The sequence below is a fragment of the Nuphar pumila genome, chromosome 12 (genome assembly GCF_984573655.1).
Source record: "Nuphar pumila chromosome 12, dmNupPumi1.hap1.1, whole genome shotgun sequence".
Taxonomy (NCBI): Eukaryota; Viridiplantae; Streptophyta; class Magnoliopsida; order Nymphaeales; family Nymphaeaceae; genus Nuphar; species Nuphar pumila.
In genome coordinates this window covers 17,537,236-17,559,997 of record NC_143260.1, presented here as the reverse complement: position 1 = coordinate 17,559,997, position 22,762 = coordinate 17,537,236, and the positions used below count along the sequence as shown (strand labels likewise).

Below are 22,762 nucleotides of genomic sequence, written 5' to 3'. Positions count from 1 at the left end.
CCTACTTACCCAATCCATTAATGGCATAACTGAGGGAATGAGACCCTACTGGACCATCACCTACCTAGGGCTGTTAATAGGTCGGGTTTGTATCAGGTATTTGACCAAACCCGAACCTGCTTTTCCAAGTATGGATATAAAAAGTGTGGATCAAAATAATAATTGGGTCAACCTGAATCCGACTCGAGCAATATGAAAGCCGGGTTTGGGTTATGATTTTTGCCAAGTTTGGGTTATGATTTTTGCCAAGTACCCGACTTGGCCAGTTTTTTTGGACAGCTATCCGACCCAGCCCATGTGCTTTAGATTTCATTTTAATGACTCAGCAAAACCCATTCGAGAACTCGACAATTTGTTATTTGGGTGGCTTCAGGTAGACCCTGATGGGTCTGGTACCCGACCAGTTGACAGCCCTACATCTACCCTATTAAATCAATGCCAAGAACTTTTTTTTGTTTTGAAAGGAAAGTTGGGGTTAGGCAGACCCCTACCAGTTATACAACTATACCATTGAGTTTTGAACCTGCAACGTCCCAACACAACGTCACGTGCACTAGATGCTCCTACCAGACAAGCTGAGGCCCGTTGGTAAATCCATTCCAAGAATTGGCTCGACCCTTCCCGTCTAAATCCGACACAGATTGAGAGGGCATGAGACCCTTGGAACCATGCCCATGTGAAGATTTTTCTTATCAAGCCGACTCAACAAAAGAGAATCACCTTAATTGAAATATCACTATTCTACACACCTTTGAAAAACGGAACAAAGCCCTACTATTAATCACACTCGCATCAAATTGGTCACTCTTTACAAATGTTAATACACAATATGTACGTTTCTCTATACCTTTGCTTGAGGATTAACCTCTTAAGCATCTAAACTTCAAAATGTCACTGTTAATACACCAGATTCCGACAGCATAAACTCGCGGGAACTTATTACACCAAAATTTGCACCTACTTGCCTGCAAGACTGGGCGCCCGCAGCTTCTCAATTTGATCAATACTCTAAAATCTGCTAGCAACTGCCCAATGCAAGAAATCACACGAAAGAAGGTTGTCACTACTGAAGGCAACAATGTATAAGCCCTCAGGGCTCGGTGTAAAGAATCAAACCATCGCAAGAATTTTAATGTTGCCAGTGGAATTTGCAGCTAATAACGTTGAAGACTGCCCTCTCCAACTTACACAAGATACGAACTGAGAGGCATCATCAACTTCAGAACCCATTAGCGGGCTGGTGCTGAACTTGTAAGATAATACTGGCATTGGGAAGGCCTTGTAGTAGATGAAAACCTGCACGGATGACAAAATTGGCAGGTAATCGTAACCATAAATATGATAGACTAAACGGCTGAAAGCCAAGGCATGTGTAAATGAACACATGCATGCATACTCGTACAGTATAGAGAGAGAGAAAGCCATTCAGCAGAGTACGCCACCATTTTTCCCTAATTTAATATGAAGTCTTTAATAGGTCAATATGCACATATATCAAAAACCTTTTATGATCCGATTCACGACATTGTGAGCTCACCAGAAAAAAGAGTTAAATTAAAAAAAAAAAAATAGATCAAAAGTAGGCCCAATTTGTCCTATATTTACAAAAAATCGCTCAACTTTTCAGTTATTACGTTCAACCACTTGCATTTTCTTAATGCATTTCAAATACCCACCTAAAGCGCAAAAACTACCTATTTGCTTCCAGAAAAAATAACTCCCTATGCTCTTTTGCCAAAGAAATAACTACTGGGACACTTTAAGCTTTTTCTTTTTTGTCAAAACAACGGTCAACCAGGTGATTTCAAGACCAAGCATGTCCGTGAAACAAAGATGAAACCAGGAAGTTAAGACGTAATAAAATGATAAAAGATTCAGGTGCAATGTGATTGCACACTTTTAGTTTGCTGATGCACCTGATCATCCTCCATCTTGGGGATAGGGCCCAAGAAATGATGAAGGGTCATCAGCTGCAGCAGCACGCTAGAAGTGTGAAATCACATTGATCAAAACAGATCAGATGATCAGCCAAATTACCAACCATGGATAATTTGGCATCGTCACAATCCATCATGGTGATCAACAGCTTCCACCGGGGGGCTGGGCTGTGAAGATGACACGAAGCATACCTTTATGCTGGGGCCCACAACTTTCACGATGGAACTGGTAGATGTTGAAGATGCTATAGTACAGACGACCGGTGATTTGGCAGATCACCTGATCCATTGTCCACCCACCTCCCCACCCAACACACACAGGGGTAGGGGGGGGGGGGGGGGCAGACACAATGATATTTTCAGGAAACAAATCAAATGTAGCAAGTGAAAAACATGACAATTAGGGGAAACAACATAAATAAAAGAAAGTTTATTTATCTCCCTGGTAGAATCCGAGAATTAGAACCTCTTAAGCTAAGATGTCACAATTTTAGCATTCAATTTGCTCTGTTCAAAGTTAATAAAAACCTAAATGGACAAAAAGAGAATCATTGTTCCCATCCAATATCGTATCTTACGGAAGCACATAAAATACATGAAACAAACATATTATCAGAAAGACAGACAGTGGACACTCAAAGTCTATACCTCATTTGTCTCTGATCCAGTGGCAATGTATCCGTCAGAAACAGATAATCCAACAAAATTCTGGAGAACAGATAAAAAGTGATTTAGCTAAAACCCATACTGCTACAAAATGAAACTGCATTAGGTGTTACTTCTTACAAAGGATGAACAATGTAATAGGACATATCATCCAAATAATGAAATTATATGAAGTTTTACTTCTTACAAAGAATTAACAATATAGTATATATAAATACCCATTGTCTTGAATCATATGTAGTCACAGTCATGCATCTCACTGATCTTATCAAAACCTTGAGACGAGACCTAATTGTCTCTGTCACACCCAAGTCCAAACCTTTCAAAATGTAAATGTAGCTTTAAACATTGAATATAAAAACATTTTATTTCAAAGTTTTCTCGTAAGACATGCTTTTTAGATCAAAATTCACAAAATAATAATTGTCTGAAGGCTTTAGATATGTTTAATGCATACCAACACTAAAAAAAGTCTTGGGTTATGATGCAATCTCTATTTCCTGTATTTATCCATATTTCCTGACAAGGAGATTATTAAAATTTAAAGACAATAGGTTACTGCTAGTGCACAAGACAGAAAATTGACTCGACTCCAAGCCTGAACCAACAGTAGACCAGGTGGAATCATCAATGTAGTGAAATTTCTCAAAGTGGTGCTTGATAGCATGGCAAACAAATATTTTTCTCAAGGTAAAACTAGAAAATGACTTTCAAAGAATTTTTTTGGACCTTGATAACTTGGTCAATCATTCATTCCCAATTCTGTTTTCCAAGAGTACACCACGGATATGACCTTTTCATGGAGAAGAATTAAATAGGGAACTTCAAAACATAAGCTTTCTAGACTCTGTCCCCATAGAATGCTGAGTTTAGAGCATGCCTATTAAAAATGATACATACGTACAAGAATTCTGTTCTAAATTGGATATCTAACCTTCAGATTTGTGTGGCCCGTAAATGTCTGTGTGGGACTATCTACCAGCTTTGACGAGCTCACAGATAAATCCCAAAGCTTCAGTGTGTTATCCGTTGATGCAGAGACAAGGGTCATTGAGTCTATGAACTTGATGTAACTCACAGTCTTGGTGTGGCTCATCAATGTGCACCATGGTAGTCTTGTATTTCGAAGATCATAGAAGTAGATATTGTGGTCTGCTGATCCAATAGCAATTGTTCGAGCAGAATCAGGAGGAAATTGAACACAGCATACATTAGCCTTTGTTCTAATTGTACAAAAGCTTCCACCCTGCAGCAACCCCCCATGTAAGAGAAATAACTAATTATACATCTATATGACAACAATATCGTGACAGTAAATTACATGACTGCAGTATGTTTAGTTTGAAAGCTGATATCCACCAAGTGCAAGAATAGAATTGCCTGATTGATATTCCATAGCTTAACAGCACCATCATCACTTCCGCTAGCCAACCTTGTTGGATCTGCTTGTGAAAAGTCAACAGACCAAACTCGTCTCTCATGCTCCCTTAAGTCCATGATAGCCTGGCCCCTTGTAGTGTCCCATACCTGAATCGGGATAAAAAAGAAATTACTTGATACGCAAGAAAGTAACCATTTAATGAAAGTGAAGAAAATCAAAGCACACCTGCACAACTCCTTCAAAGTCACTTGAAGCTATTTGATTTTTTATGTAACTATTCCAGCAAGTGCTGCTAAGCTTGGATCTACTAGCCATTTCAATCACAGGGTAATGAATGTCAAGATTCCCATCAAGTATCATATTACAATCAAAGACTTTAATTTTCCCATTTACACCAGCTGTGGCAAAAAATTCTTTGTCCCGGTCAAAACTCATGGAGCAAACCAAATTGGAAGAATTTAATAAGTCCCTTTGCTTTAACTCTGCCCGCACTTTTAATCTACTAAATGACAAGTATTTGCACAAGCCCTCAAGAAATGGACCTATCCATCCATTTCTTCCATCATTGGGGGATTCTTTGATAGCCAAGTTGTCAATGGAACTTAAATTACTCCCCTCTGTTCTCATATTTGATCCTCGACCAATGCTGCTGGGAGGTGAACTTCTATTCTGTACTTTCAATGGTGGCTTGATCACCTTGCACCTTGTAGAAAAATAAGCTGTTTCTAATTTTTTTAAGTTCCTCATAACTCTAGAACTTTTAATCACAATATTGCTTGGACCTACATCTGATTTAAACTCTTCACTGGGTTTAGAACGCTTATGAGAGCACAATCTCATTGAATCTTGATTGTCACAGGAAAATTGCACATGGTCCAACTTTTCCAACACCAAAATTTGGTTCTTGTCCGATTCCATGAAGGAACTTCTACTTTTGTTCATGTCAGATTGCTGACTTAGAAGTTCCTCAATATCAGATGATAAGCAACAGATGATCTCATGCAATCTATCTGCAGCTTCTTGCTTTCTCTGGTGCATCTGCAAAAGAAACTCCAGTAGTATTTCCTGTTCCTCTATTTCTTCTTTAATCTTTATTGTGGCTTCTCGCTCCTCCATATTATCTGTGGGTTCATCAAGGAACTCATTCTGAAGCACCTCACTACAAATATCATGTGCCCAAAAGGCAATTGCAAGTCAAATCTCCCAATTTGTCATGCCATGGAAGTATAGAACACCACAGGAATGGAAATTAAACAAGGTTTTTGCTTTCAAATTTTCAAAGTTGCAGACATACTATATCATGTTAAAAAATGAAAATCTGAACAATTTTGGTATCTTTTAATTAATAGTCCAACTAAACTTTCCAATTCATACAACATAAGGCCACTCATCAAAGTGGACACTCAAAAGAGTTCCACCAAAGCACCAAAAGAACACACAAGTCTCAAAATGGGCTCATAGCCTCACACCAAATCCAACAAAGGTGGTCAAGACAAGATTAAAAAAATAATATTTTATTGAGACTAAACATATACAAGAAGCATAGAAAATGATAGGAGTTTTGCCCCCATATATATATATACACATGGAGTCCCAAAAGAAGTCGTTGGGGGTCCAACAGCTCTAAATAGCCCCCAAAGACTCTAAGCTTTGACTAGTCAACAAGTGTTGACTAGTCCCATCTTAACTAAAAAATAAAAAAATTAACCCAACTAACTTAATTCTAGTTACTACTCTAGTTATATATATATAACACTCCCCCTCAAACTTACGGTTGAATAATAAAAAAATTGTCCAAGAGAAAGTGAAATCTAGGCGCAACAAGAGGTTTGGTGAAGAAATCCGTCAATTGATATTATGAGGTAACATAGGGAAGATCGATAGTGCCATGTATATATTTCTCTCGTATATAGTGACACTCCATCTCAATGTGTTTGGTTTGGTTTGTGAAAGGTCCGGTTGCTGGCAATATAGATGGAACTTTTGTTGAAACAACACATTTGTGATGCTCCTTTAATTTGAACGCCTATGTCAGTCAACAATCTTCTTAGCCAAACCACCTTTATAGTGATTGTAGCCGCTCGATAATATGCTTCAGTTGAGGAGAGAGACCTTTTGTTGCTTCTTACACTGCTACGAGATCAACGAGTAACCTAAGAAAACACAAAAACTCGTGGTTGAGTGTCGGTTATTGGGATCACCTCCCCAGTCAACATCAATATAATCACTTAAATCTAAAGATAAAGCAAATAAAAAAAGGCCTCAATAAATTAAAGTCTTGATCTATGTCACATGGGTGCGGGTGCGGGGGTGCGGTATATATATATATATATATATATATATATATATAAATATATATATATATATATGCCAAAAGTTGAACATAAATGACCCTGGGTGCGGCAGCTGTCTCATCTCTCTGAGGGCTTTGCTCGTTGGGGGTAGGTGTAAAACCCACGATTTTACAAAAAAAAAAATGGACACAGACCCAACCCGGAACCGAGTCCAGGGAAAACCCCTTTAAAAAAAATTTAATGCCCGTGCTGATAAGGGAAAACCCTATTGGTTGTTTTTTTTTTCCTCTGCTGATAAGGGAAACCCCATTGGGGTTTCCCAATTTGTGTCCTCTCGCTCCCTTCAAATCACGCAAGGGTGAGGGGGAAGCCCTCACCCCTGCGCTCCTCCTCCTCTCCCTCTCGATTGTGCACTCTCTCTCACTCCCAGCGTGCGACCGAACCCCGACGCCGGCTCTCTCTCTCAGGTACGCATTTCCTTCTTCTCCCCTTCTTCTTCTCTTCTTCTTTGTCTCCTTCTGTTTGCCGAAGGGCCAGCGAGAGGCCGGCGGCTCCCTGTTGTGCCATCTCCCTTTCTCTCTGCGTTGGCTGGAAGGTCGGCGGCCCCCTGCCGTGTCCTCTCTCTCTCTCTCTCTCTCTCTCTCTCTCTCTCTCTCTCTCTCTCTCTCTCTCTCTCTCTCTCTCTGCGTTCGCCGAAAGAAAAGTCGGGACACAAATGACCCTGGGTGCATTGACCGCACACAGGGTCCCGTTGACCGCACCAGGTGCCGCACCCGCGTATATCTAATAATGTTTAAAACCACTCTCATATAAACAGAGTTATGACACAGTGATTTGCCTAATCGATTGTCGTGTGTCGCACGTGTCGACACGGGTACTGGTACAGAGCGCAGTGCAGGTACATCGTACTGTGTCGGGTCGGGCTAGTTCGAGCCTAATGCAGACTTGAAGCTCAAAAAAAAAAAGAAGAAAAGCAAAATTGCCGCTCCCGAAACCCTCAACTCTCGACTCTTTCTCTCTCAACCTAGTCTCGCTCTAGAGATCCAAAGGGGTTGGGGGAGGGGGAAACATGAGAGAGAGAGAGAGGGAGGGTAACCAGAGGGGTTTGGGGAGGGGAAACGAGAGAGAGAGAGAGAACACACTGGTGGTTCTTCAACCTCCTCCTCCTCTTCTTCTTCTTCTTATTTGAATATGCCCGAGTGAGAGAGGTGGTGAGGCAGTGAGAGAAGTGGTGGTTCTTCAACCCCCCCCCCTCCTCTTTTATTATTTTTTAAAATTTTCGGGCACCGCCTTCTTTTATTAACTTTTTACCTATACCGCCCTCCTTTATTCAAAATTGCATCCCATTAACTCCTTTTTTTACTAAAATCTCTCCCTCTTTTACTAAAAACTGCATTGGACTTACAAACTATTATTTGGATCTTGCATTGGACCTACACTATATATATATATAGTCGTGTCCTCGTACCCATATTTTTTGAAATTGCCGTGTCATACCCGCACCTATACCCTTAGCTAGGTGACATAGGAACAAAGGTGGGAACATGCTGAAACCGGCTAGCTATGTGAATTACATGCGTTATGTTAGGTCTCGTAATTGAAAGATAAGATAGTGCTCCAATAAGTTGTTTGTACGGTGTCGGGTTCTCAAGTGGTTCTCCATCAACAATTCTCATTTTGATATTAACTTCGGGAGTGTCAACCTTCTTATCATCTGAATTTCCAGACCTGACAACAATATCTAAAGCAAATTTAGATTGTGTCAACAGATACCCTCCAGAAGAATAACAACTTCAATACCAAAAAAATATTTTAAAAAACCCAAATTAGTTATTTTAAAATGTGTTTTGAGAAGTTTTTTAATTTGTTCAACTCCTTGTTTATCCCCTTCAGTGATGATCATATCATCCACGTAGAGGAGAAGAACAATAATATTTACATCAGAAATCTCAATTAGACAAGATTGAAATCCAACTTCAAGCATAACTTGATTAAACCGGTCATACCAAGCCTTTGGTGCTTGTGTAAGACCATCAAATGGTGTTTCAATATAAACTTCTTCAACCAAATTCTCATTAAGAAATGCATTCTTAACATCCATTTGATATATATGTCATATCTTTACAGAGGCAAAGGCTACTAAGGTCCCTAACTATGGTCATCCTAACAACCGAGGCAAATATTTCTTCATAATCTATTCTATACTCTTGGGAATATCTCTTAACAACTAATTTAGCTTTGTACCTTTCAAGAGTTCCATCACTCTTGGTTTTTACCTGAAAGAATATTTTGGACAGTCCAAGTATTTACTTTTTCTAAGGCATCTAATTATGTCTCGTAGTTTCTACCCATTCAGGAAGATTTTTTGCTTCAGCATAGTTCGAGTGTTCTAAATAGGAGTGTATTAACGCAATGTAGGTTTGATACTTAGGTGAAAAGGACTCATAAAACACAAAATTTTCAAGGGGTTTTGATACTCTAGATGACCTTCTAGTTTGTATTTCTACATGGTTTTCATCATTGATATATTTTCAAGGATACATGGATGTCCAGAATTATTACGCCTAGAATAATGGATACAACTTTGATCCTTATGAAGTAGTTCTTCACTCATCTCATTATCATGAGATTCCTCTTTACTTACAACATCATTTTTGACTTCCTGGTTTTCATCAAGGTCAATATCACAATCACCAAACTTTGGAATTAGATCCAACAAGAAAGAATACTTAGTTGTTTCCTTAGGATTTTCAAATTTAAAAAACCTTTTTTTTCTAAGAAAGATACATTTCTTGAAACATACAAACTTTTATTTCGAAAATCAAAGCATCTATAGCCTTTTTGGTTATTTGCATATTCCAAAAACATACAAAGAATAGCACAGGAAGAAAGTTTATCATTTTTATCAGTGAAAACAAAACATTTACACCCAACAACTCTTAATCTAAAATAATCAGGGATAAGTTTAAAAAGTTTTTTAAAGCCCAAAAATCTTTAAGTACTTGGTTTGCAATAAGCAAAGTTCTTGTAGTCTATATAATATGCCTGTGTTTTCTTTCGACTAAACCATTTTGTTGTACAGTGTAAGGACAAGATTTTTGATGTGTGATGCCATTTAATTCTAAATAATCTTTAAATTCTTTCGATAAAAAATTCTCCCTTGAATTAATGTAAAAGATAAAAATATCATTTTGAAAATTATTTTTCAGCAAATTGTGTAATATTTGAAAATGCAAAAAAACTTTAGATTTGTGTTTAAGAAAATAAATCCAAGTATGTCTAGTAAAATTATCAACAAAGTTTACATAATATGCAAACCCACCCTTAGATATAATAGGTGTTAAGCCCCAAACATCCGAAGGTATAAACTCAAGCGATCGTATAGAGACAAAGGTTCTTTCTTGAAATGGCAATCTCTTCATTTTTGCTAAGAATACAATTTTCACATGTAAAATTCTCATAATCACAAAATTTTTTCATATTTAAAAAATGTTGGATTTTGGATACATTAAGATGGCGAAGCCTTTTATGCCATAAATCCAAATCTAGTTTTTAAATATTATAACAAAAGGTATTATTGGGTATTTCCAAAAAATCCATGTAGTATAAACCTCCTTCTCTATGGCCTTCCCCAATCAGCTTCCTTGACTGGCAATCCTGCACCCGACAACCAAATAATTAAGAGACAAATAAAATATTAAAATTTAATTTAAGAATATATCTAATTTTTAGAATAAAAAATCTTTTTGAGTTTTGAGAGATATTTTCAAAAAAATTTATCCCCTTTATATCAAGAGATGTCCCATAACAGTAAATACATTTGACCCGCTTGAGTTATGACATTCAGACAAAATATCATCATTTGGTGTCATATGAAATGAGGTACTTGAGTCAAGAAGCCAAAGAGATTTATGGGGATTAGAATTGTTTGATGAAGCTCCTTTGAGTAGAGGTTAAAGAGCTTCTACAAGTTGAGTCAAGGACATGTTCTCAATGTTTGACTCTTGCGTAATTCTGAATTCACGTGACTTGTGCAATAGAGGCAACCTTCTTCTCATAAAGTCTCTTCAACTTAGGCCAATAAGTTTTGATGTGTTTCGGTTCGCGACAATAATAGCAAATAATTTTTTTTCTCAAACTCATTGCCTTGTTTTTCATAGCAATCATTGTTTGGTCTTTCATAGTGTAGTGGTTTTTAAGTATGGGCATGGTTTCCCGACCTAGATACGGTCTTTCATAGCAATCCTCACTTTTAGAAGTCTTTTTTAGCCTATTTTCCTCCATATTAGCTTTTTAATCGTATCTTTAATATAGAGAACTTTTCCTCTATGAAGAAGAGCCGATTTTATAGACTCAAACTCCGGTCTTTAGTCATTGATGAATTGATAAAAATGCTCCGCATCAATTTGTCTTTGACGGAGTTCTATATTTTCAGGACAATGCCATCTAGGCTCAAGAAAAGTCAACTCATTCCAAAGATCGGATAATTCGCTTAAGTATTCTCTAATACTTCTTTCCCCTTGAGTCATTGTACAAATTTTCTTGTAAATTGCACAAGTTGCAGTATCTTTAAGAGAAGAATACATTATCTTAAAGTAATCTCATGCTTTATTTGCATGTTCAAATTTGGCAAGACTATAACACTTTTTGATATGGACACTACTAATGAGCCAAGACATAATCTTGGCATAACTCATCCTCCATTCTTTCAATTTTTTCTCATAGGTGACCATAGCATTGGTCTTTTACCACTGTAAGAGGTATTTTTTTCACCCTATATCTTAATAAGAATTAGTTTGGGTTCCGAATCAGACCCATCCACTATTCCCCACAACCCACAACCTTTTTCCTTATATGAGGTTCTTCATGATTGAAGCCCAAGTTAAATAATTTGTGTCGTTAAGCTTGATGGGTTTTACGGTGACATTTTCATTGTCATCCATTTTTACAAAAGCTAAAGAGGATAAAAAAAAGATAGAGAAGAGAGAAAAAACAAAAAGAATATCATGAGCACTCCACCACCAATAAAGAGTATGAACACTCCACAGAGTAAGCACCACCAATCTTTTTCTTGAAACACAATCAAGATCTCACAAGCACGTGAATAGGTTTGCAAAAGAGGTTTTAAGTCTTTCAAATTTTGAGTAGCACGCTTCCCAATGCACTAAAAATAAAATTAAATTGATCATCAAGCTCTGATACCATGTAAGAAAATGAGTTCCTCCGAAGATGTTCACCAAATCATCAAAGTAAACACTCAAAAGAGTTTCACCAATGCACCAAAAGAACACGCAAAAGCCTCCAAATGGACTCACACACCAAATCCACCAAAGGTGGCCAAGACAAAATTAAAAAAATAAATCTTTTATTGAGACTAAACATATGCAAGAAGCATAGATAAATGATAGGGGTTTTGCCCCATATATATACACAAGGATGGAGCTACTACTCTAGTTACTACTGTAGTTGCATTATATATATATATACATTTTTAACACCTCTATCCTTTACATTCTTCCTATCTGCAAAAACACCTAAAAAGCTTTAAAATTTTAGAATACTGCATAATGGAAGAGAGAGAGAGAGAGAGTCATCCAACACCCTTTCAAGAGGAAACTGTTGCCAGAATCAGAATGGGGACATCAAACAAGAGATATTGAGTGGCCAAAACATGTCACATGGATATGGCTGCTGATACAGGGATACAGTCATTTTTATGAAGTCTTCAATATGACTAGTATTTAAGGAGACATGGTACAGGGAACACAATGGAGCATCCATGTAACATAAGTCGGAACTAAGCAGAAATCAAAGAAACCACCTGTATTGTGGGGATCATCCAAAAGGGCAGATAATGGTTGAGAAGAAGCCACTCCTCCACAACACCACCAAGTTTTTCCTGCCCCATTGTTCTACTTTTGAAATCCTAGAAACAACTCTAAAGATTTATTTGTGCTGATTAGGTAGTACAGGCCAAGACCACTACTGCGTGCAGGTAAAGTTATTTGTCACAATATAGTATGCCAATGTTGAAAATGTCCACTTTTAGGATACAATCATTATGAATGTGAGATATTAATATGATCTTTCTCATTCCATCTTGTGATATAAGCTAGAGAAACACTTTATTTACCAATATTAAGAAAAGTCTAGTGGGAAAATAGCAAGTTGCTCATGCAATGACATGGTCATCAGGTGGTCCACAACAGGACAAACTTTTTCATCTTTTATCTTTTTGAAACTAAGGCCAAAGGGACTTGTCTTATACATGGAAAACATTGATCAGACTCTCATTCAAAGGAAGATACATGCTAGTACCCTTGTAGGCTTTGAAATGTGTTAATATTGCATAAGATTATCAAATTCCATCAAGCAGCTGCAGCTATACATCCTTAATTTGTCTAAAAAAAAAAGAACTAGCACATTTACTTTCTTCAAGATAATGCCATATTCAACTCAAATAGGCTCACCTCAATTTTGGTCGTGTATTAGGTTGGGGGTGCAATAGCCACAAACAAAATGAGGCTTCTTTAGGCCATTTTAGCAACAGCTGAGGAGGCAAAACACGGTGGCGAAGGTTGGACATTGTTCTGAGTTTTTCCTCCTCTGAACTAAATGTGGAGAATAGCTAGTATACACAGAAAAAAAATGTGTTAATTAACTTTAAACTAGAAATATCCAACATATTTGAAGAATTTCAAATTGTTAGTTTACGTAATTAACTTTAAACTCAAAATATCCAACATATTTGTAAATTTTACAACTGTTAAATGGAAACCACTGAACACATCCACCAGGTATTGCACCTCAATTTTGATAACATTTTGAAAAATGAAAGTTAACCCTTTTAGAGATGGAAAGAGGAAAAAAGATTCATACCTCAAATAAAAGAACACCAAGGCGGTAAATATCTGAAGCAAATGTGCTCAGACCACCAGAAGCCTCTTCCGGACTGCTGTACCAATTAATCTCCATAAAGAAAATCTGCTTCAATGGCATTTTCTTCCATCGCTCCTGACAGTTAACTTTGCTGTTTCCAAGAGTGTGTGTTTCTTTGGTCTCTTCTACTGAAGACAAAGGTGTGCCTTGCGCAGATGTTGACCTCAAGCAACTTGCAGTTTCTGCATCAGATCGACAAACACCACTGTGGTCATTTCTTTCTGAAACTCTAGGCGAAGTGGCCATTGGAGAGATCTCCAATTTTGAATCTTCACAGGCAGACAAGCTTCTCTGCCGAGAAAATCCACAAGAAACAGGAGATGAGGCGCTATGTTCACCAACCCTACACTGATCCACCAACTTCAGTGCCTCTTCGTTCGAATCAGACCCCGAACTCGAACAAGATGTAGACTCGATGACAGAAACATGATTAAATGAAGACACGACAAAGCAGGAAGGCCTAATGTTATGAACAACAACTCCTTGTGAATGAGAAACATTCACAATCTCTACAATTTGCCTGAATATGTGTAGACACTCCCAAAGATCAATGGGTCGATTCGGGTTGTCTAACCATTGGCGCAGGCTGATATCACCGGGTTCTAAAACACCCATGTCCTCATTTCCAGAGATACAGGATGACCCAAGCTGGTTATCTAGATTGCCCATCCAAGAAGACCCCAAACCTTTCCCCTTAAACTAAATATGCAGCCTTCAGCCAGATTGTGAAGCATCTCTTGGGATGCCACAATGAACACCATGGCTACTGCTTGAAACAGCAGAAGGGTGCAATTCCAATTCTCTAGAGCCAGATTTCTCCCAGCGCAACCCTTCAGAACTCTCCATTCAGATATCTATGCCAGCATATTCTTCTTCACTACAGCAAGGCTGTGAAAACCCAAAAAGAAAATGCCATATTCTCCAATATCCATCGAAATCCATCACTAATCAACTACAGTCACCAATCCAATGATAACCTACTTCTCCGTTTCTGCAAGCAACTTATGTAAATTACAATATGTGTAAACAATAAACGATCCAAAACAACTTAAAGACAATCCTATCATAGATATATGATAACAACCCACTCGCCACTACAATTGAAAAGAAAAAAAGGGAAGAAAAATACGACCACCTTAAATGCGAACATGCTTGTCTTTCAAAATTTGCATTCCCTACCATAAAGAGCAGCAGACACTTGCAACACCCAACTCCATTTCTCCTCCACTATTAAAATGGCAAAATGAACTGCGAGACGGAGTAAAAAAAACTTGGAGATTTCCACAATCCCACTAAGGCTGAAAACTGCCATTTTTATAAGTGACGAACAAATTCGTAAAATAAGTAGTATAGCATAAGTGTGAGCAATTAAGACTACAGGCAAAGAACCACTGAAACGAACCAAAAAAAAAACTAACATCAAACTTACATACATATGCTTGCGGACTTTGAAATATTAACAGCAGCAAGGACAAGTAATTATCAAAAATTCAAAACCAACTGCGTTATCCTACCTAACATTAAAACAGCAAAATGGTGTATCAGACTGTAGACCTGGCAATAGAATTATTACTATAAAAAAGCAAAAGCGATCATGTTTGATCTCCTTCACTCCTAAACAGAAGATGATGCAGGAATTTAGAAAAGAAAAACAAGAAACACAAGGATAACTAAATATTGTCAAGCAAACGAAACATGCAAAGAGGAAAAGTAGTGTCAAAATGAGAGACATAAGCAACACCTCATATAGGTTTGCTCCAGGTTCCTCAACTCCTCAAGGAGCCAATATTTGCAAAAATCAACTCCATGAATCCTTCCAACGCTAGTTCAGTGAGATCATAGATGATCAGCAACGCTGTTCAACCCAACTTCAAACTCCCTCTTCTACTGTTTATTGGCTTTTATTTCTTCCTTTTTTCTTTGTCACAAATTTTCTCGACCATAAAAATACAGGCGTATGCTCTATTTTCACCATAGCACCAGCTTAGAAATGAAACCCATCCATCATAATAGGTAATAATAAAATGTGTGAATAAACAGGACCAACGAATACTATTTCTACTATACTCAACCCGGCCCTCTTCTTTGTTATATTTACTTTTTTATTCCGGTTTGGTTCAGAGGGCTACGTGGCACCAATGTTTCCACAAAGAGCAAGGGGACAGGGCTAAAAGAAAAAATTGGCAAATCTGTGGATCTGATTTTCCAAATAAAGAAAAGGAAAAATGTCCCAGAAAATAGAAACTAATAATAAATAATTAATGGGCATACTGTATAAGAGGAAAGGCAAGGCCAGTCTTGTACCACCAATTCAGAAAAACCATTATTTTATGTGGTGACAAAACAAAACCCCATTCCAAGAAATGAATTAACTAACTGATTAATTAATTAACCACGATTTTTTGAACAAAGAACTTAATCCTCTACTCTACCAGCTTCTAAGAAAAGGAAAAAAATGTCGCGGAAAAAATAAACTAGTAATAAATAATTAATGGGCATACTCTATAAAAGGAAAGGAAAGGCCGGTCTTGTACCACAAATTCAGAAAGACCATTATTTTATGAGGTGACAAAACAAAACCCCATTCCAAGAAATGAATTAGCTAACTGATTAATTAACTAACCACGAATTTTTGACCAAAGAACTTAACCCTCTACCTCTCCCAGCTTCTACTTTACTTCGGATCATGAAGTCCACTTTCTAGAACAGGCACTCCAACCAAATCAATCCATATGAGAGAGAGAGAGAGATCTCCTGTTATCACTCTTTTTTGTTTTTGAAAAGGAAAGAAATAAAACGAATTCCTGTTATCACTATTGATGCCTGAATGCAACCTCCTGAAGAAAAAAAATGCACATTTTTTTTATACGAAATCAAATTACCAACGGGTCAAATATTGTGGGGGCATAGTGCAATCGTGACCGTTGGTTTTCCAAGAATCCAGATAGATAATCAGTATCAGCCGTTAATCGAAGAACAACACTACGTGTCATTAATGTGGAATGAGATTGACGCCGTCCGGATAGCAAACCAACGATCATGATTTGATCCAGACCATCGATCCTCAAGGTTGATTTGGCACGCCAATCAGAGTGCTTCTGTCTCCTTTTTTTTATTGCAATCGACGCTACTGCTTTTTTTTTATTGTTTGAAAGGCAAGCTGGCAGACCCGCAGTTATTATTCAATAGTACTGCTGGGCTTTTGAACCTGCAACGTCCCAACCACAGGGAGACGTGCACTGACAGCTCCTTTTTTATTGCAATCGACGCTACTGCTACTGCTACTCATTGGTTGAGCAAGAGAAAGGTAGTAGGTACAGACCATCAGATTTAGAAATCGAACCGTTTAGATGCAAAGTTGTCCCAATTTTTAATGGATTGTTTTACGGAAAATACTCTATATTATTCTGCATGCAAGAAAATCCTTCAACAAGTACTTTTATAAACCCTAACTCAGCATCCATTGAACGAATAACAACAAAACTTGAACAATAACTTACTGTTCTTGAATATCTAGAAATTTATCCGGCATCCTTGTTTGCAACAGCGTAAATTTACTGTTCATCAATATCTAGAATTTTATCGTTAAGAAAATTATTTGTAGATTATAAAGGTGGATTTTTTATTTGTTTGACATAGTCGACCAGATTTCCACCATGAACTTAAGTTCTACTGTGCGAAACAGACCGAAATTCCAATAAAAAAAAACATTACTTAAATAATCAGCGTCTTCCGCCCCAAAATAGCGCAAAAACACATTTTTTTAATGAAATGTTCATCTCAAAACACACTGAGCCAAGACAAAGGGGGGGGGGGGGGGGGACACTAGTTTTGCGGTTAAACCCGTTTATTCGGTAATTTCTTCTGCGTTATTTTCCCGATCGCAAGAGATCGTCGTTAATCCGCAACGTTACTTCTCGTCATCATCCCAAAAGAAAAATAAACGCCGAACAAAAAAGAAAAATCTTATAAAAAGAAGAAATAAAAACACAAAAATCGGTGTATTTCTGTTTGTTTTCACGGTAATTTCGCGATCACAGAGAACTTGCCTCCGGAGATCTCGATCCTTATCACGTTCTCAACGAATAATTCCACGGATAGCAACCATTTTCTAGAACTCAACTTTTCTGCTATCCTACTCGAAACCAAAAAATAAAGATCTCTTATCGCTTCCAAACCCTAAAACCTTAAAAAAAGTTAGGAAAATCCAATTAATTCACATGAAAACACGAAATGATCGATCAAATCAAGACTTGGTGTTCGCTCCAGCAGACGAAAAAAAGAAAATAGAGATACTGAATTATTCTAATGGGAAATCATTACCAACATGACGACTAAGGACGCCCTGAAATTTATCTTCATTGATGGAATGCATGAATGAATCACGATCACAAATCAAAGAACAACAAAGAGAAACGAATTAAAAGGAATTAGGAAAATCTGGAACCACAGGAATCACCTGAGAGAAACAGAAAGAGTCGGCATCTCGAGATTCGAAGGAGAAAGCGAAAGAGATATTTTTATATTCAAATATAATGATTAAATATGCAAGGGTAATTTCTTGCTACAGTCCACCTTTTGCCTGAAATTTCATGTCAGGAACACCTTTTCTAAAATTTCTGATACGGACCTACTATTTTCTGACAATGGTCAAATAAGGACCTGATCTAACCAATCTTTACCTTTACCTAGTTAACATAAGTTAAATGTATAAAATACCAAAAATACCCTTCTATCCTTTTCCTTTTCATTAACTAATATCTTTGTTATTGATTTGATTAGAGTGTTAACGGGTCAGACTTTCATTGATTAGGTAATACCCAACCTTTGACATCCTTTGATCTTACTCAAACTTGCACATATAAAAAAAAATATATCAAATCCGGTTTTGGATCTCATCTCATAACAGAACTATTAATTCAAGTAAAATGAAAAAAGGGTCTCATTGAACCCAAATTTTACCAAACTCAACTTTAATACTTATCTGCTTCTAGCAGGATCTAAACAAGCCCAAATGTATACGTTTACTATCTAGTTCAAATTTGTATATAAGATATCCATAATGAAAATATGGGCCAGATCTACTTTTGTATTTGTTTTTTAAAGTTTGGTTCTAGCTTTAAACCCATATCGGATTCAAGTGTCATAATATATTGTTAAATTGAGTTAGAAAATTGGACCCTATGATGATATGGTATGATACATATTTACTCAACTATTTTCATGTGAAAATTTCAGCTATAATGATAATTTGCCTCCAACACAGACCCAAATAATCCTAAATATATTTATCAAGGATCTGACGCAAACCAGGACAAATTACCCCAAATAAAAAAAATGGGTGAAGTGAGTTTATTAGATGTAATAAGCGTAGGTGTTTAAAAGGAAATTCATGTAGTTTTAATGAACAAGGGCAGAATAGAAATTTTGCATCACTTTAAAGTGTATGTGTGACGGGAGGTTAATCCGAGGTCTTTATTTGACCATTGTCCGAAAAATATAGGTCTATATCAGGAATATCAAAACAAGTAATAGCTGACTAAAATTGCTTTATTTTAGTGTACCGGAGAGTGACTCTTTATTTTTTTTAAGGATTTATTTACCCCTGTATAGTATTTGAATGACTAAGACACCACTGAACTCGTTTGGTCTCACCTTTCTCACTAGTCACAATGGGCCAGGACTCGGGTCAAGGCTTAGTAGGCTTGGGCTCGACCTGAGGGTTCATGACTTTGCTAAGCTTAGTCTGCAAATGATGCCTTTGACCAAGCCTGAGTCTTTAGGCCTTGCAACCTTAGTTATCAAAGGCTTCCTTTTTTTTTCTTAAATATATTCATTTTTCTTCTTTAACGTTTTCTTTTTCTTTCTTAAGTTTCTATATTTTTTATATTAAAAAATAATGAATTTTTTTATAACAAACCTGCTTAACAATTTTTATTGGGTTCATACTTGTATTCATGTCATTTCTTGTTTGCTTTTACATACGCTTCATATTAAATTTTATATAAAAAAAAAAAAAACTAAGCAATATTTTGCCAAAGACTTCCGTTCCAAAAGAGTAATTTTTAGCTACACTTTTGTCTGGAAGGCTCGTTGTCGTTCGACTATGACGCCACTGATGGTCCGTGGGATGTATTTGTCATTTAATAATTAACTGAGGTTCTTTGAGTTAAGTAATGCCTACAAACAAGTTTTGGCCTCACGCAAAGGATAGCCATCACACGCAGTTTCGCCCAATCAGCCAAAATTGACGGGAAAAAACTCACAAACTTTATGAATTTAGCTTGGGAATGCAAGTGAGTCAGGTTCAAATGTCTACTACCATGTGAATCTGCTGATCCTTGGTCGTGTGAACCATTTTGAGGTTGTGAAAGATTGTTGCTATTTGTTGCAATCGTGAATCTCAATTACTGTCTTGAGGCTCATGGTTGTGTGAGTGTTTTGAATTGCTGACCTTCATTGATGTTGTGAAGTTACTTGGTGAACCTGATAGTTGTGAGATACTGTTGTTGTGAACCCCCAGTGTGCCAAGACAACTGTTGTCACATTATTGCTCATGACCGCATCCCATTACCGATTTGAGCAGAATCGTGTTATTGCTTAACACCATTCTCTTTGCCATTGTTGAACATTAGAGCTATTGTTGGAACCACCTTATTCTTGTCCTCATCATCAGTTTTACTTGAACTTTGATTGATTTTTTATTATAAAAACTTGTTGCATTTTGTTGAAGAAATTGATTTCTGAAGTTGTTTTAGAGATATCTTGTTCAGTAAGATTATCTATTTGTGATACTTATTTGATTTAGATTAATTGAAATCGGGTTAAGGAAGACGCGATCTTCACATTTTAGATACTTGTGATACTTTTTAAAAATATTTACTGAAATTTTATGAATATTACAGTGTGGGCCCCATAACTCCCTCTAGGGAAGTTGACCAAAGGAAGGAGAGAGAGGTGGGGTCGATTAGGAGGGGAGGCTTCTAGAGCCTCTCCACTTGGTTGGCCACTTGCTTAAGTGGTTGGTCAAGTTAGCTGTCTACTTAACTCCCTCCTTTATTCTAAGCTTGACACTTGTCCTACTTAACTCCTTCTTTGGCTCATGGTTTGACATATGTCCTACTTGGTTTCTCACTTCTAACCTCTTTAGTCCTTAGTTTGTCATGTGTCATACTTGGTTCCCCACTTTTAACCTCCTTAATTCATAGCTTCCCATGTGTCCTACTTGGTTCTCCACTACTTATAACCTATTTAGCTCTAAGTTTGCTACATGTCCCTGCTTCTAACCTCCTTAGCTCTTTTTTTTTTATCCCACACTTCTAACTTCCTTAGCTCTTAGTTCGCCACATGTCCCATATGAATTTTTGTACTTACCTACTTGGCTCTTAGCTTGCTACATCTCCTATATGACTTTCCACTTGCATGGCTACATGGACACATGGCTTGCCATGTCTCTTGAAAAATGCACCACCTCTAGCCTTTCTACATGGATCCAAGTGAGTTCAACTCATGTGGGTTGATCCAATATGAATTAGGTGAATCTGATATTATTTTCAATAATTTCTTCAAAACTCTAATTAATTTAAAAATAATTTTAATTATAAAACCATTATTTAGTTGTTATTTAAATTCTCAATTAATGGACACCTTAATTATAATCTCAATTGCATAATAATTTAATTAATATTAGTCAATTATATGCTCAATTAATTATAATCTACCAATTAAAATGCAATCTAAATCTAATTTAAAATTGCAAACTATATTTGGGAAAAAATTCTATTTTTTATTTAATAATCATGAAAAAACTACTACAAATTCTTGGATTTTACAAAATGAGCCGAGTTCGAGCTTGCTTGTTCATAGAAAAAACACATTGGTTTAGAGTTGAAAGAAACATGATTACAAATATATATATATATATATATGTACAATATATGTAAAATATATTTTTTAACAGCTACCAAGCTTATATGAGTCGAGCCGAGCCAAGTACCTATTGTTTAAGTGGGGGAGCCAAAAATCGAAATTAGGGTGGGCATAGGTGTGTAACAGTGTGTGTATGTCTGGCAATAGACAGGCTGGCAGAGAGAGAGAGAGAGCCTAAAAGCGATCAACGTTACTTAAAAGTGAAACTCAACAAAGCATTGATGCCCACAAGCACAAACACAACAGCATAACATGAGAACACCAATAACAAAAAAAAAAAAAAACAGGAAAAACCTGAACACAAAACAGAAAACTCATCCTTATTATGGGGTACAAAACTTGGGTCAGGGTGGGCATTACCAGGCCCCAAAACCCTTATTTGGGACTTCCAGGTCAGGGTGGGCACCCATGTGTAACTTCACCCCCTGTATTATTCATATTCAGCTTGCCGAGCCTATTTTATGAGTTCAAAATAACTCTATACGAGCCTAACATGAGCGGAGCCATGTGCAGCTAGGCTTGTTTTTCCAGCCCATTTAGAAGTGCAACGCCACATACTTTTTTCATGATATTGAGAATCTATGAAAAAGCTCCTTCATCCAACAACTTGTCAAACTTTCATCATGATGAATATTTGTTAGCAAAATGCTTAAAAATATATTTAAATAAAAACACAGGATTTGTCTACTTCTTTTTATGTTATTTTTTGCTGACATGAAAATAATACATTTTCTAAACACTAGCGTTTCACTTAATGCTTCATGCATCGCTAGTTTCAAACACTCGCTTCATGCATGAATTCTCGCACCGAATTCTTAAACTAGTAATTGACTCAGTCGAAACTAATTGGGGCTTTAATTAGCTGTTTGAATCCACAACCCACCCTTTGCATGAGTTCTCTGTTGGTAGGAGTAGAGGTATTCCCATTAGCCCCAAGTTTGAGTGTTATGAGCTGGCAGAATCAAGCCTACGTCAGGCAGGCTAAGTGCTACACTGTGAAAGCACGTTTCTTTCGGGCATGAGGAAGAGGAACACAAATCTCACGTAATTTGTGTTTCCCATTATAGTAGAATACTGCGAGGTAATTTTCATAACAAGCAATCTTGTTTTATGATTTTGTTAAGTGAGAAAGTCATATGATAAGTGGGCCCTACATGCAAAAGTTAACAATGTTGCAATTATTATGATTTACAGTGACAAACGTTTTTATGGGCAATTTCTGGTTTTTCAAAAACTTCGCGAGAAATCGAAAAAATTATTTCACAAATCTCGCATTTTTTTTCGGCAAAATCTCGGCAATAAAAAAAAAACAATTAAAAAATATAAAAATTATTTTTTATAAGAAAATATTAATAAAATTTATTTAAAAATAAAAATACATGATTTTTCACAATAAATAGTTGTTTAAAACGTAAATATCGCGTTTAAATCGCGGTATTTATGTTTTTTTATAAATCTCGTGATATTTTGAAAATCTTGCAAGAAATTGCCGTTTTAAACTTTCAGGCAATTTCTCACGATATATATTATCGCGAGATTTTCATAAATCTTGTGATATTTGTCACTATGCTGTGAAAGCGACAGTTTTATTTGAATGGAAGAATGAGAAGTTAATG

The 22,762-nt window shown here is 36.8% G+C and overlaps 1 protein-coding gene across 10 annotated transcripts; it reads right to left on the bottom strand.

Annotated features, from left to right (window-relative positions):
* Positions 1-683: 683 nt before the first annotated feature.
* Positions 684-15,136, bottom strand: LOC149820166 (protein SPA1-RELATED 4-like). Of its 10 annotated transcripts, none has more exons than XR_016426797.1 (10): positions 14,959-15,097; positions 14,651-14,731; positions 14,353-14,522; positions 13,158-14,208; positions 12,749-12,906; positions 4,210-5,143; positions 3,984-4,130; positions 3,538-3,849; positions 2,130-2,645; positions 684-1,296 (listed from the first exon to the last, which is right to left on the bottom strand). XR_016426797.1 is itself a non-coding variant. In XM_089983693.1 (10 exons), the coding sequence occupies exons 4-10, from the start codon at positions 13,884-13,886 to the stop codon at positions 1,111-1,113; spliced, it is 2,526 nt and encodes an 841-aa protein (XP_089839819.1). In that variant the 5' UTR covers positions 13,887-14,208; positions 14,353-14,522; positions 14,647-14,731; positions 14,959-15,099; the 3' UTR covers positions 684-1,110. The 10 variants fall into 10 exon arrangements, 7 of the variants coding, with proteins under 7 accessions (XP_089839819.1, XP_089839821.1, XP_089839822.1 ...); XM_089983693.1 differs by having other exon boundaries at positions 2,586-2,645; positions 14,647-14,731; positions 14,959-15,099; XM_089983695.1 differs by having other exon boundaries at positions 2,586-2,645.
* Positions 15,137-22,762: the final 7,626 nt, after the last annotated feature.

Excerpts from the sequence above, each read along its gene's own strand:
- LOC149820166 (XM_089983696.1), bottom strand. The coding sequence starts at position 13,886 with ATGGGCAATCTAGATAACCAGCTTGGGTCATCCTGTATCTCTGGAAAT. Across the intron at positions 3,850-3,983 it reads AGCTATGGAATATCAATCAG|GGTGGAAGCTTTTGTACAAT; the intron begins GCAATTCTATTC and ends GGGTTGCTGCAG. Across the intron at positions 1,297-2,585 it reads CTGGATCAGAGACAAATGAG|GTTTTCATCTACTACAAGGC; the intron begins GTATAGACTTTG and ends TCATCCGTGCAG.